The 13,099-nt window shown below is 45.2% G+C and overlaps 1 protein-coding gene across 8 annotated transcripts in view; it reads right to left on the reverse strand.

The window, feature by feature from the left end:
* The window catches only part of IRF2 (interferon regulatory factor 2), a 42,229-nt gene that overhangs the window by 4,139 nt on the left and 24,991 nt on the right, over positions 1-13,099 (reverse strand). For all 8 annotated transcript variants that reach the window (XM_028744639.2, XM_077934234.1, XM_077934231.1 and 5 more), the window contains 6 exons: positions 8,833-8,925; positions 6,508-6,607; positions 4,965-5,141; positions 4,277-4,314; positions 3,114-3,228; positions 263-427 (listed from right to left, as the gene is read on the reverse strand). In XM_028744639.2, the coding sequence (XP_028600472.2) occupies positions 263-427; positions 3,114-3,228; positions 4,277-4,314; positions 4,965-5,141; positions 6,508-6,607; positions 8,833-8,919 (682 nt within the window). In that variant the 5' untranslated portion in view covers positions 8,920-8,925. The remainder of the gene's footprint in view (positions 1-262; positions 428-3,113; positions 3,229-4,276; positions 4,315-4,964; positions 5,142-6,507; positions 6,608-8,832; positions 8,926-13,099) is intronic.

Raw genomic sequence — 13,099 nt, forward strand, 5'->3', positions numbered from 1 at the left:
AATTTTTGCATACCGAGTGAGGTTTACTGAACATATTTTAAAGGGTAATTTTAATAGGTATTTCATTTCTGTGTATTACAGCAGGATTAGGTCTTTTGTTTCTCAGAAGAAATAATACCTGTCTTTAGCAGAACCCAAGCACTAAAAGAATCTGACAACTATTCTAAAATAGAAAAGAAAAGCACCTACCTACCAAAAGTTAAAACATGGCACTGACTTAAACCAAGACCCCAAGTTCTTTTGCGAGTGCAATGTTTCTTACCTGCATAGGAGGAGACTGGGGAGATCTGTAGTGGATACAACTGACTCACACTGCTGGGTTGGTCATCACATTCTGTTGTCACTTCCACTACTTGGCAAACATCAGGTGGATTGGGAACTATCATATGATCCTCAGAACCACACTCAAAATGCGCATCTCCTACAACTTTGCATGATAACAAGAGAGAATTGTGATGATTACCCGTGTCTGCATTAATAAAGAGCTTACATTACAGTCAAGCAAAAAGCAGTGTTATGGACCGTAACTTCATAATGGCTGGAGATCCAGCCCTAAGATTAGTACTATGTAGAGGCTTAAACTTAAGTTCCATCTCAACCGACATGTGAAACCGGGGTTTGAAGACAATGGTTAAGAGGGGACTTGGTTAGGAATCAGATGGAAGGTTTGACTATGAGGAAGAGGGGGGAGCAAATTCCTGATTTGCAAACCTTGGTTTGCTGGGGCCAGCATCATGTATATACCAGAACATTCAAATAAGTGCATCAGTTTTAATTAGCCGGTGTGTGTGTGTGTGTGTGTGTGTGTGTGTGTGTGTGTGTGTGGAATCTTCCCTTGATATGAAATGTAATACAGTGGTGCCTCGCAAGACGAAATTAATTCGTTCCGCAAGTCTCCTCGTCTTGCGGTTTTTTCGTCTTGCGATGCACGGTTTCCCATAGGAATGCATTGAAAATCAATTAATGCGTTCCTAGGGAAACCGCCTTCAGACCAGGTCCGGGGACAGACTGTCCCCGGACCTCTTCTGAAGGCTGGGGGGGGGGGGGACAAGGGCTTTTCTTCCCACCCCCAGCATTTTAAAAAACCCTGGGACAGCGGAGGACTTCTCCGCTTTCCGGGGCGATCTTAAAATGCTGGCGGGCGGCATTTTAAAATCGCCCCGGGACAGCGGAGGACTTCTCCGCTGTCCGGGGCGATTTAAAAGCCCCTGGGAAGGCAGGCAGGGGGGACAAAGACTTTTGCCCCCCGCCCGCCTTCAGAAGGTGTTCCCGCCCCCCCCCCCCGCCCGGCTTCGCAGCAGCGCTATGAAGCCCGGCGGCTGGGGCAGGTGTTCCCGCCCCCCACCCGGCTTCGCAGCAGCGCTACGAAGCCCGGCGGCTGGGGCAGGTGTTCCCGCCCCCCCCACCCTGCTTCGGAGCAGCATTCCGAAGCGGGGTGGCTGGGGCAGGTGTTCCCGCCCCCCGCCCGGCTTCGCAGCAGCGCTACGAAGCCCGGTGGCTGGGGCAAGTGTTCTCGCCCCCCCCACCCCGCTTCGGAGCAGCGTTCCGAAGCGGGGTGGCTGGGGCAGGTGTTCCCGCCCCCCGCCCGGCTTCGCAGCAGCGCTACGAAGCCCGGTGGCTGGGGCAAGTGTTCCCGCCCCCCCCCCGCTTCGGAGCAGCGTTCCGAAGCGGGGTGGCTGGGGCAGGTGTTCCCGCCCCCCACCCGGCTTCACAGCAGCGCTATGAAGCCCGGCAGCTGGGGCAGGTGTTCCCGCCCCCCACCCGGCTTCGCAGCAGCGCTACGAAGCCCGGCAGCTGGGGCAGGTGTTCCCGCCCCCCCCACCCCGCTTCGGAGCAGCGTTCCGAAGCGGGGTGGCTGGGGCAGGTGTTCCCGCCCCCCGCCCGGCTTCGTAGCAGCGCTACGAAGCCCGGCGGCTGGGGCAGGTGTTCCCGCCCCCCCCACCCGCTTCGGAGCACCGGGAGAAGCGATCTCCCCGCAGCCCCTTGCTTCAAAAGAGAAGACCCGCTGTCCCCGGGGCAAGCTTCGTTTTGCGAAGCAAGCCCATAGGGAAATTCGTCTTGCGAGGCAACTCGAAAACGAAAAAACCTTTCGTTTTGCGAGTTTTTCGTCTCGCGAGGCGTTCGTCTTGCGGGGTACCACTGTATAATTAAAATAAACTTTCATTCATGATAAAGTATTACAGTGGTACCCCGCAAGACGAACGCCTCGGAAGACGAAAAACTCGCTAGACGAAGGAGTTTTTCGTATTCTTAGCCGCTTCGCAAGACGCATTTCCCTATGGGCTTGCTTCGCAAAACAAAGCTTGCCCTGCAAGCTCCGGGGATAGCGGGGAAGCGCAGCGCGTCTTCCCCGCTGTCCCCGGACCTCTTTTGAAGCAAGGGGCAGCGGGGAGAAGATCGCTTCTCCCCGTTGCCAGCCCCGCAATCTCCGGGGACAGAGGGGAAGGCGCGCGCGCCTTCCCCTCTGTCCCCGGACCCCTTTTGAACCAAGGGGCAGCAACGGGGAGAAGCGATCTTCTCCCCTCCGCCCCTTGCTTCAAAAGAGGGGACAGAGGGGAAGGCGTGCGGCGCTTCCCCTCTGTCCCTGGACGGTCTCCATAGGAACGCATTGATTGATTTTCAATGCATTCCTATGGGAAACCGTGCTTCGCAAGACGAAAAACTCACAAGAAGAAAAAACTTGCGGAACGAATTAATTTTGTCTTGCGAGGCACCACTGTATCTGTTTCTTAGTTTAACATGGAAAATGACTGTCTAGCCACAAAAATTCTTCTATTTCATCTCCTTCCCTGTCACCTTGTTAGGGTGGTACGATGCTGGATTCCTACTTTAGCTGAAAAGTACTGTCAAAGTTCCTGTAGTGTTTTTTCACTGGTGACAAGGATTACTACTGAGACCCACTCGAGCTAAATAAACCATTAAATTTCATGTCCACATTTGTTCTTAAGAGTTCTCAAATAAAGCAAAATATTATTAGGCACATCAAAATACAAACTCCTGTTGCTGTAATTCTGCCGTGTTACCAACCGTATAGTGAAACTGAACTTTAAAGGCTACAGTTAGTGCAGTAAGAGTTTACCAGATACGAAAAGGAATGTGCTTGGGCGACTTACCTACAATGTTTATTGTGCTGTCGACTTCAGCTTTTATTGCTGGAGATAAGCAGTAATCAGAAAACCCCTGGCATGTTCCATTACTCAGTTCATACGACGATTCCTCTGGTTCTTGCTGAAAAAATAAAATAAAAAAATGGAAGTGTGTTAAGATTGTTGCGTATACAGAAGAGCTATCTCCTGACTATCCTTCGTTAACCTTTCCCTACCCTTTGTCCCTGACACACCCTTCTCAGCCATGATGGTAGGTCTAAATGAAGCCAAATGGCCGTTTAAGCTTCCCAAGATCAGACTGAAACAGCAACCTTTCCCAGCCCGTTTCATACATAAAAGCAAAGTGTGAAATTCACAAGGTGCCTTCCAAGAAATGTTAATGCATGGTTTGTAATGAAAAATTAAACACTGCAGAGTTGCAAGGGTGAGGCGCTGCCTGAAACATTTATTCCTATTAAATATTCATTGTAGCTTTCCAAGTGCATTTTAGTGCTATGAGCAGAGAATGCATGATAATCGTGAGAGCCAGTCACTAACTAACACGTCCTCTTAGTTCCTTAGAAAAGCACCTGAACTTTGCATCCACAAGTGGCACATGTTCTCTGTTCAGAAAATCCATGCTCCCAGAGAGCAAGAGACAGAAAGCAGGCAAGGAAATGGCTTTTACAAGACCTGCTCCTGCTGGTACAAGTGTATAAGGATTGGAGGCCCAATTCAGATAGAAATATTTGGGTTTCGTTTTTGTTTTGTTTTGTTTCAGTGTAAGATTTGCACAGCTCTTCTGTTCCATATTTGGATGGAGAAGGGTAAGAATAAAATTAAATGCCCATCAACTGAGGGGAATCTCTCATTCCTAGTAGGTGATATAAAGGCTTTGTTTCAGCATGATTACATGAGAATACAAAAAAGTGCAGTAATGGTAGTTTGCACAAAAGTTTTCAGCATTCCTTTCTTTTTAAAGCAATTGTCTATCCCTTAAGCCTGTGTGTGAACATAGGCTTGAAAGAGTAGGGATAATGCTTGCTGGAATCTCAGGTAACCCCATAAACCCACATGGACCAACCAGTAAAGCCCAATTGCTTCATAGGTTGGCAGACACTGTGTCATGAATCTCCATTCATCTTCCAATCATCAACCGTAATTTGTCTATGAAATGATGAGATATTTACCTTAATTTGTTTCATTTTGTCTTCCTTGGGTTTCTTTCCTGTAGAAATGTAAGGATTCATTTATTGTTTTACAATCATTTCCTGGTAAGACTGGACAATTCTGCCTAGCCCCAACATACTCCAACTTGGAAAGTCACTGGACTCAATGTTGATCATAATTATAATTTACGTGGTACTTGAAATGGCCTAGACTACCTATTCGAACCGTAATGAAATTAAGGAAACTTGGACAGCAGTAGTGCCTGCAGCTTACCCTGCAAAACCATCAACTGGGGTGAGGAGCAAGATGCCCCACTAAATTTGGAATTCAAGGGAAAACTAGTTGCTCCTAAAACCATGGAGTTACTGCTACATCTTTTGTCTTCTCATCCCTGTGAGTATCTTGCCTGACCTGACACATGACAGGCAAATATACACAGTATTGTGCCAACCAGGTAATCTTGCCCAGTGTGTGTTTATTTTGTATATATATTTCTCTTGTATTAAGAAGCGTTTTTATTTGTTAACGTTTTGCTCTTTTTGTGAGGCACAGAAGTGAAGACGTTGCACAATTTATTATTATTAGTGGGGATGTTAAAGACCAAGTGTGCCTACTATAAAGGAGACAATTAGACTAATGTAGGAAGCAGCCCACTATCAGCATAGCTCTCTCGATCTCCAGAATATCCGCAGTGTTCCTCTCATTTACCTTTCTTTGAAGGCCTCTCAGATAATGGCAGCATCCGGTATACTCGGAAGGCATTATTTCCTTTCTTTATGCTTTTGTCCTTGACTTCTTCAATATCAGGTAAGGAGTTCATAGCACATCGAAAGTTTGCCTTCCATGTCTTTGGGTCTGGTTTATCAACTCCTGGCTGGAACTTCCCTAACAAAGAAAGAAAAATGGGATTCGTGGTATGATACACCTTATGCTAATAAATAATGATGATGATGATGATAATAAATTTTATTTATGCCCCGCCCTCCCCGGCCAAGATCGGGCTCAGGGCGGCTAACATCAGGTATAAAAACAACTGATTAAAATACAACTTAAAAACAGGATTAAAATACAACTTAAAATGCAGCCTCATTTCAGTGGAAGCCCAGATCAAAAACTGTTTGTGGGGAGTCAAATCTTCACCAAGGCCAACTATCCAGACTGGTCCTACACGGGCCAGAAAAAAGCCAGGGAAGTCCCCAAATAGGAGTTCCATCACAGAAGGAAAAGGAAAGAGGGGGAGGGGATCAGGCTGATTCCAAGCCAAAGGCCAGGCGGAACAACTCTGTCTTACAGGCCCTGCAGAAAGAAATCAGATCCCGCAGGGCCCTGGTCTCATGAGACAGAGCGTTCCACCAGGCCGGAGCCAGTGTTGAAAAAGCCCTGGACCCTGGTTGAGGCTAATCTGACTTCCTTAGGGCCCGGGACCTCTAGAGTGTTGCTTTTTATAAATTGGGAACCCTTCATATTCAGGGACCCTTACAATCAGACTGAGAAGTTCTGGACACCCTGTAAGACACACACAGCAGCTGCTTGCTCAAGTATACTCCAAACCTCTCTGCATTTGGCCCATCAAATCAGCAATGAGCTGCCAGGCACAGAGGCCTCTGATAGACATTATGACCCTGCCACGTATACAGGAAAGGAGGGGGCAGCTTCAAAGAGGCAAAAGGATGCATGTGTGGATCTGCTTCCCCCAGATGATTAAATAGCTGCAGCTATATCCTCGTGCAAGGGACGCAGGTGGCGCTGTGGGTAAAAGCCTCAGCGCCTAGGGCTTGCCGATCGAAAGGTCGGCGGTTCGAATCCCCGCGGCGGGGTGCGCTCCCGTTGCTCGGTCCCAGCGCCTGCCAACCTAGCAGTTCGAAAGCACCCCTAAGTGCAAGTAGATAAATAGGGACCGCTTTCTAGCGGGAAGGTAAACGGCGTTTCCGTGTGTGGCTCTGGCTTGCCAGAGCAGCGATGTCACGCTGGCCACGTGACCCGGAAGTGTCTCCGGACAGCGCTGGCCCCCGGCCTCTTGAGTGAGATGGGCGCACAACCCCAGAGTCTGGCAAGACTGGCCCGTACGGGCAGGGGTACCTTTACCTTTATATCCTCGTAGCTGCAAGAGCCCCACCTGCTCACTGCACTACAGCTGGGACACTGGGGAAAGGTGAAAATGTGGAAAAGCAAAATGGAACTCTACAACGCTGAAAGAAGAGATAGAACATCCACAATTAAACCTGCCCCAATAAACCTGAGCTCCTCTTACCTGTGTGAATAGCCCAGTTCCTAAATAAAGGAGCATCTTTTTCAACATCCCACCCATGGCGTGCTGCGTGCATCCAGGGAATCTGAAAAATCATTTTTTCCTGGAACAGAAAAACAAGTAGGAAACAACCACAATTATCAACATGCAGATACAGAAGTCTTAAACTTTCTTACTTTATAAAACAGGTATCATTTGTACAACCTGAACCTATTTTTCACTGCTTTCTCACTTTCTGGCTGAGTAATGTTCTGCATGGAATGAAAGTCAAAGCTGTTGATTTTACTGAGATTAAGCAAAATTAGTAAATGCTGCAAAATATTCAGGTGCCTCCTTATGACTTAAAGCTGTGAACTAATTGAGGTACTATTGTGATTTAAGGCAAACATTTCTAATTTCACTGGCCTCTTATCCTAAGCCTTTTGATTTCCTGAATTACTTAAGAGTGTGGACCCCCTGGGAACAGAAATGTACATTTGGAAAATGACTAAAACTGGCTCAGAGTTCATAGAATAAGGCAGGCTATAACATTTCCCAGAAAACCATGAATATAGAAACCAAAATAGTATGGGTTGCTTCACATATTGATATCCAATATCAAAAACTAACAGTGATCTACCACACTCTCCCATTGTCATTCTTCAACTTAAACGTATTATATTTGGCTGAGGAAACCCAGCCAGATGCGCGGGGTATAAATAAAAAAATATGATGATGATGATAAAAATAATAAACAATTATTACCCCCACACCAGCCCCCTCCCAGGGCACTTGGTGCACATGCGAAGCCAACATGGCCCCAAATGTCCAATTCCCCCTTTACCAGAGGAAGAGCTCGGGGGGGGGGGCAGCGGCTTACTTTTCAGTAAATGCAGCTAGGCTGGAGCTGGAAAGGTGAGGAAAGTTCAGCATCCACGCAGAACTAGGAGGGAGAGGGCGTTTTCTTTCCACAGGAACCGGTGGGAGAGGGGAGAGGGACGTCATTGTCTCTCTTTCACACCGCCCTTCCCTGCAGCACTGCAGTCCGTGCGGAGCCCGCACACCTTGTCTTTGCCTTCCTGCCCCGGGGCAGAGGCTTGCAAGGGGGTGGTGGCAGGCCTCACACCTTTTCGGGCCGGCCAGCTGACTGGGCGTTGGGCAAAGCCAGTGGCCGGAGCAGGGTGCTTGAGGCAGCTGCAAGGCGGAGGCAGTGCCGGCACTAGCCAGAGCGCTTGCTGCGGCAGCGGTGAGCAAGCCTGGCTAAGTGGAGCCCGGTGGCCATGGGAGAGGGTGGCGGGTCATGATCAACAAAAATCCACTGCGCAATTGACACGTTGGCGATGTCTGTCATATGGCATTGAGCCCTGTCCTAACATGCTCACTCCTTTTCACTTGCATATGCCACATAATTATTTACTTCTTGGTATACAGCTAACCAGGGTGGATAAAAAGCAATAATTTTTAAATAATAATAATAATAATAAGTTTCTTTTATTTAAATCGGATTGTTTTGATTTAAATTGGATTTTTAAAATAAAATGCTTTTGGAGGAAAAATCTTTCTAAAGATAATTTTCTATCTAAGTTACATTATAGTCCAAAGGCTATTTATCAGGAAATAAGAATTTGTTTTAAGTTTTTCATGCGTGCTAAAACTCAGTCTAAGTTTTGTTTGTACACATCAGTTAACAAACATGGATACATATGCTATAATGTTATTGTTTTAGTTAAATAAATTGTTTAAATTGTTACTTATGATTATTTTTCTCCTTCCAATAAAGAACAGCAGAAACGTCGTCCAAATATAAAGAGTTAACTTATTAAACCTCACAATAATTTCATAATTATCTGTCTGTGTATTTCTAATAGTATAACCAAGTCAGTAATTTTTGATAACTGTAAAAACTACTCTGAAAATTTAGGCAAGAATGGGTCTTTCTGTAAAAATAATAATGATTTAAATCAAGTCTTGCTGACTAGTGATTTAAATCGATTCAATTTAAATCAAATCTACCCTGCAGCAAACCACAGTTTTGGGTTTCACTCATTCCAATTTTGGTTACACTCAAATGAGAGTTTGATGAATGCTAATGCTGGACTAGTTCCCCTAGCATCAAATCACTCTGTGGCATTATGAATGTACCATGTATACACGGTCTACTTTATTTATCAGGTTGGTTCTCCCTTTGCTTAGATTCATGCAGGCTATAAAAATGTTTTATTTCACCTGGCTTTTGATGGGTTTTTAATTCCATTCCTTAGTTTTGTTTAAACAATGGTTTGGTTTTAACTGCTGCTTTCCTTTGCATTCTTGCCCATAATACTGTTTAAAAACGCAGGCATGCCTTACCTCGTTTAGCCATTTCAAACCCGGTATTTTGTTTGAATTTATTTGTTCCTCCAGCCATGGCCGCATTCGCATTCTTTCCACTGGCATTGTTACCTTTGCAAGAAGAGAAAGCACAGCTCAATTATTTGACAAGCCAGGTGTGTTTCCTTTACATCAGTAGCAGGGAAACTCTGGTGCATGGACCTTATTGGGTCTCGTGGGTTGGGCTGCCATGTTGTTTTCAGCAAGACACGCACACCCTCCTTTCCTATGTCATATGTAACATCAAGTCCAGAAAAGTTCAAGCTGCACTTTGAACGTCAAGATGTAGTTAAAGGGAAGAATTAGGAGCACACTTAAGAGTGAACTCCCAATTTCTTCCTTTGCAGTTGAGTCACATAATAATAATTATTAGTATTATTATTATTATCCAACAGAATTAATGATGATAATAAATAATAATAATAATAATAATAATAATAATAATAATAATAATAATAATAAAGTGATAGAAAACTAAACAGGGCTGCCTTGAGAGCTCAGGATCCAGCCCACTCACCAGATCTTGATTCCCACCACTACTTTACATTATACACAGCAGTGAAATTAACTATAATGCTAATGTAAAAAATATCTATCTATAAACTTTATGGTAATATTCAACATGAAACTTGGGAACAAAGGCTCTGCCTACAGCGCAGGCCCAAGATGGTCAGCAATGCATGGCTTCCCACTTTGCTGACCTCAAGAGAACCAGTCTCTAGGACTGCATTGGAAGGCTTTAATCACAGTTTACTTCTTTGGAGGGCATTCTTGATAAGACCTTTCCGACAATTTATCTTACAAGCAATTGTTCTACGCTATATTGTATTTTGTGGGACGCGGGTGGCGCTGTGGGTAAAAGCCTCAGCGCCTAGGGCTTGCTGATCGAAAGGTCGGCGGTTCGAATCCCCGCAGCGGGGTGCGCTCCCGTTGCTCGGTCCCAGCGCCTGCCAACCTAGCAGTTCGAAAGCACCTCCGGGTGCAAGTAGATAAATAGGGACCGCTTACTAGCAGGAAGGTAAACGGCGTTTCCGTGTGCTGCGCTGGCTCGCCAGATGCAGCTTTGTCACGCTGGCCACGTGACCCGGAAGTGTCTCCGGACAGCGCTGGCCCCCGGCCTCTTGAGTGAGATGGGCGCACAACCCCAGAGTCTGTCAAGACTGGCCCGTACGGGAAGGGGTACCTTTACCTTTTATATTGTATTTTATAACAGTTCATTGGAGATGATTTTCACTCCAACACCATGTACCTACACTGAAGTACAGTGGTACCTCGGGTTACAGATGCTTCAGGTTACAGACTCTGCTAACCCAGAAATAGTACCTCGGGTTAATAACTTTGCTTCAGGATGAGAACAGAAACTGTGCAGCGGTGGCAGCGGGAAGCCCCATTAGCTAAAGTGGTACCTCGGGTTAAGAACAGTTTCAGGTTAAAAATGGACCTCTGGAATGAATTACCGTATTTTTCGCTCTATAAGACGCACCAGACCATAAGACCATTTTTCAGAGGAGGAAAACAAGAAAAAAAATATTCTGAATCTCAGAAGTCAGAACAACAAGAGGGATCGCTGTGCAGCGAAAGCAGCGATCCCTCTTGCTGTTCTGGCTTCTGGGATAGCTACGCAGCCTGCATTCACCCCATAAGACGCACACACATTTCCCCTTACTTTTTAGGAGGGAAAAAGTGAGTCTTATAGAGCAAAAAATATGGTAAGTTCTTAACCCAAGGTACCACTGTACCTCTTGAGTCTCAAAAGTTTTACTGAAAGACTTAAGCATCTGCTAAACTTTTCCCAACAGAAGTTGACGACACTTTGCCTGTAATCCTCTGCATGTCTACTCAAAACAAAGCCTGTCATGTTCAATGGCCACATGTGTAGGATTGGGGCATTACATTACCTGGGCGTAATGAGTCTTCTAAGTAAACATGCCTTGGATCGTGCTGTGAGTCGCTTTAAATCCAGGGGGATTTCTGAGCAAGCATGTAATCCTATGCACTCTTAATTTGAGAACTCGGCATGAGTCAATGGGACTCACTTCTCAGTAAACATGGAGTATCAGGTTGTTGTGCACTTTACACTTTGGATGAAATACACTCATCTATTTTTATTTGCTTTATACTTTATGGAAGGCTGCAATCATAGATTCAATATCATATTCTGTAACAGTGACTGATGAGCAAGTAATACCATAGAATAAACGATGAACCTGCAATGTAATATGTCAGTAAAATGAAGCCAATGTAATTTTAGACATCATATATTTCATGAATTAGGAATGTGTTCTGCCTCTAAATGGGTAGTAAGTCATACTGTAAGAAAGCAGGATGGTATGCTGTACTGGAGAGATCATGGCTAAATATAGAAGTGAATTCAGGCCTGATCAACAAATACAGGTGGGATTCAGGCAGGTAGGATTGCAAGAGCCAGAAAAGTCTTGAGAGAAGAAATCAAATGTGCTTTCTTTGCCTACTCAAAGATGGAACTTAAGCAATTATTAAAACATTTCCCTATATATAGATATAACTGTTCCCTATCACCAAATCCAGATGGCTTCTGGAGGGGCTTGATTTCCACAAGAAATTAGTACCACAGCTGCTACAAAAAAATCCATCAAACATCATTTGAAATTGTGGGGAGGAAAATAACAAAGAGGGGAAAGATCATTGTGCAGGTACGGGACACTGAGAAATTAACTGCTTCATTTGCCTAAGAGAAGGAAGATCTTTCTCTCTGACAGAATACTCTTAAACTTTTTTCAGTAGACATTTATTTTGATTATAGAGTATGCAAATCATACATCAGGAATTAAAACCCAATCAATATAATTGTTGCGTCAACAATGGAAAGCAGAGGTACAGTGGTACCTCAGGTTAAGAACTTCCAGGGTTCTGGAAGTCCGTTCTTAACCTGAGGTACCACGTTAGCTAATGGGGCCTCCCGCTGCTGCTGCACCGCCGGAGTACAATTTCTGTTCTCATCCTGAAGCAAAGTTCTTAACTCAAGGTACTATTCTGTAACCTGAAGCGTCTGTAACCCGAGGTACCACTGTGCTCAGAAAGTGGGATTTACTGGTAGAGATTACATGAAGTAGATCAGCAAGAATTTCTGACTCTTGATTATGGCGACAACAAAGAAAGTCCCCACTCCCAAATTATACTGCTGAAAATGAAAGATACCTGGGATTGAGGGAGGAGAGTTAACCAGGAGTGGTTTTGTGAGGACAAACAGTGAGCTCAGTTGAAGTTTGACTAATTAAAACTAATTCCTGGGCTCAGCATTCTTTAATTACACGTGTATGTCTTTTGCACCTGGCTCTGGTTGGTAGATCTCAGGGTGCTAGTAAAAAACAAACAAACAGCAGAACCAGAAGTCTGAAGCATGTCCTCTCTTGACGTAAATGACTATGTAATTGCCTAGGCTTTCGCAGTTTCATTCACCAGCAGCCTCCAACAAACTCTTTGCATTGCAGTTGAAGGCAACAAGAAGCCAGAGCTTCACCTGCACTAACTTCCAGCCTCCAAACTTCACCACAAGCCATCTTGTTTCCAGCATTTACTACCAACCCCTTCCTCTAATACTCTGGCATTTTCTCCCATTTGTGCTGCCATGGAGAAGGCAAGGTGGTGCGGAGAGATAATTTTCTGTCTCCATAAATCAAACGAAGACACAGAACAGAATGGTCATTCAGAATCTCACTCACAACATTAATTATATGAATGGGTTAACTACCAACCACCTATCAACATATAAATGCAAGGTGGCAAGGCTTGCAGCAGGTCCTTCCTGCTCATGCCTGACCAGTTTAGGGTTACATGCAACCTCAGCAACTGTGGCTTGTGTACAAACACAAAAGAAGAAGAAAGAGTAGGACTCCAAAAGTTCAACAGCATGCTATGATGTGTGTGGAAAGGTGCCCTACACTGGGAAGAAATAGGATTGCCCCTTTTAACTGGCAACAGGGATGGTCACCACAACATGTTAGCCTCCTATACCGTAGCAAGAGTTGTTAGTATTATTGAGCCAATCAAGAACCACCTGACCACAGTCTTTGAGCAGCATACCTCATACTAGGCTGGGCGATATTTGGTTTTCAACATCGTGGTATATCATCAGCTAAACATCACCCTGCCCACCTAGCGGTTCGAAAGCACGTCAAAGTGCAAGTAGATAAATAGGTACCGCTCCGGCAGAAAGGTAAATGGTGTTTCCGTGCGCTGCTCTGGTTTGCCAGAAGTGGCTTAGTCC

This window comes from Podarcis muralis, chromosome 9 (genome assembly GCF_964188315.1).
Source record: "Podarcis muralis chromosome 9, rPodMur119.hap1.1, whole genome shotgun sequence".
Lineage (NCBI taxonomy): Eukaryota > Metazoa > Chordata > Lepidosauria > Squamata > Lacertidae > Podarcis > Podarcis muralis.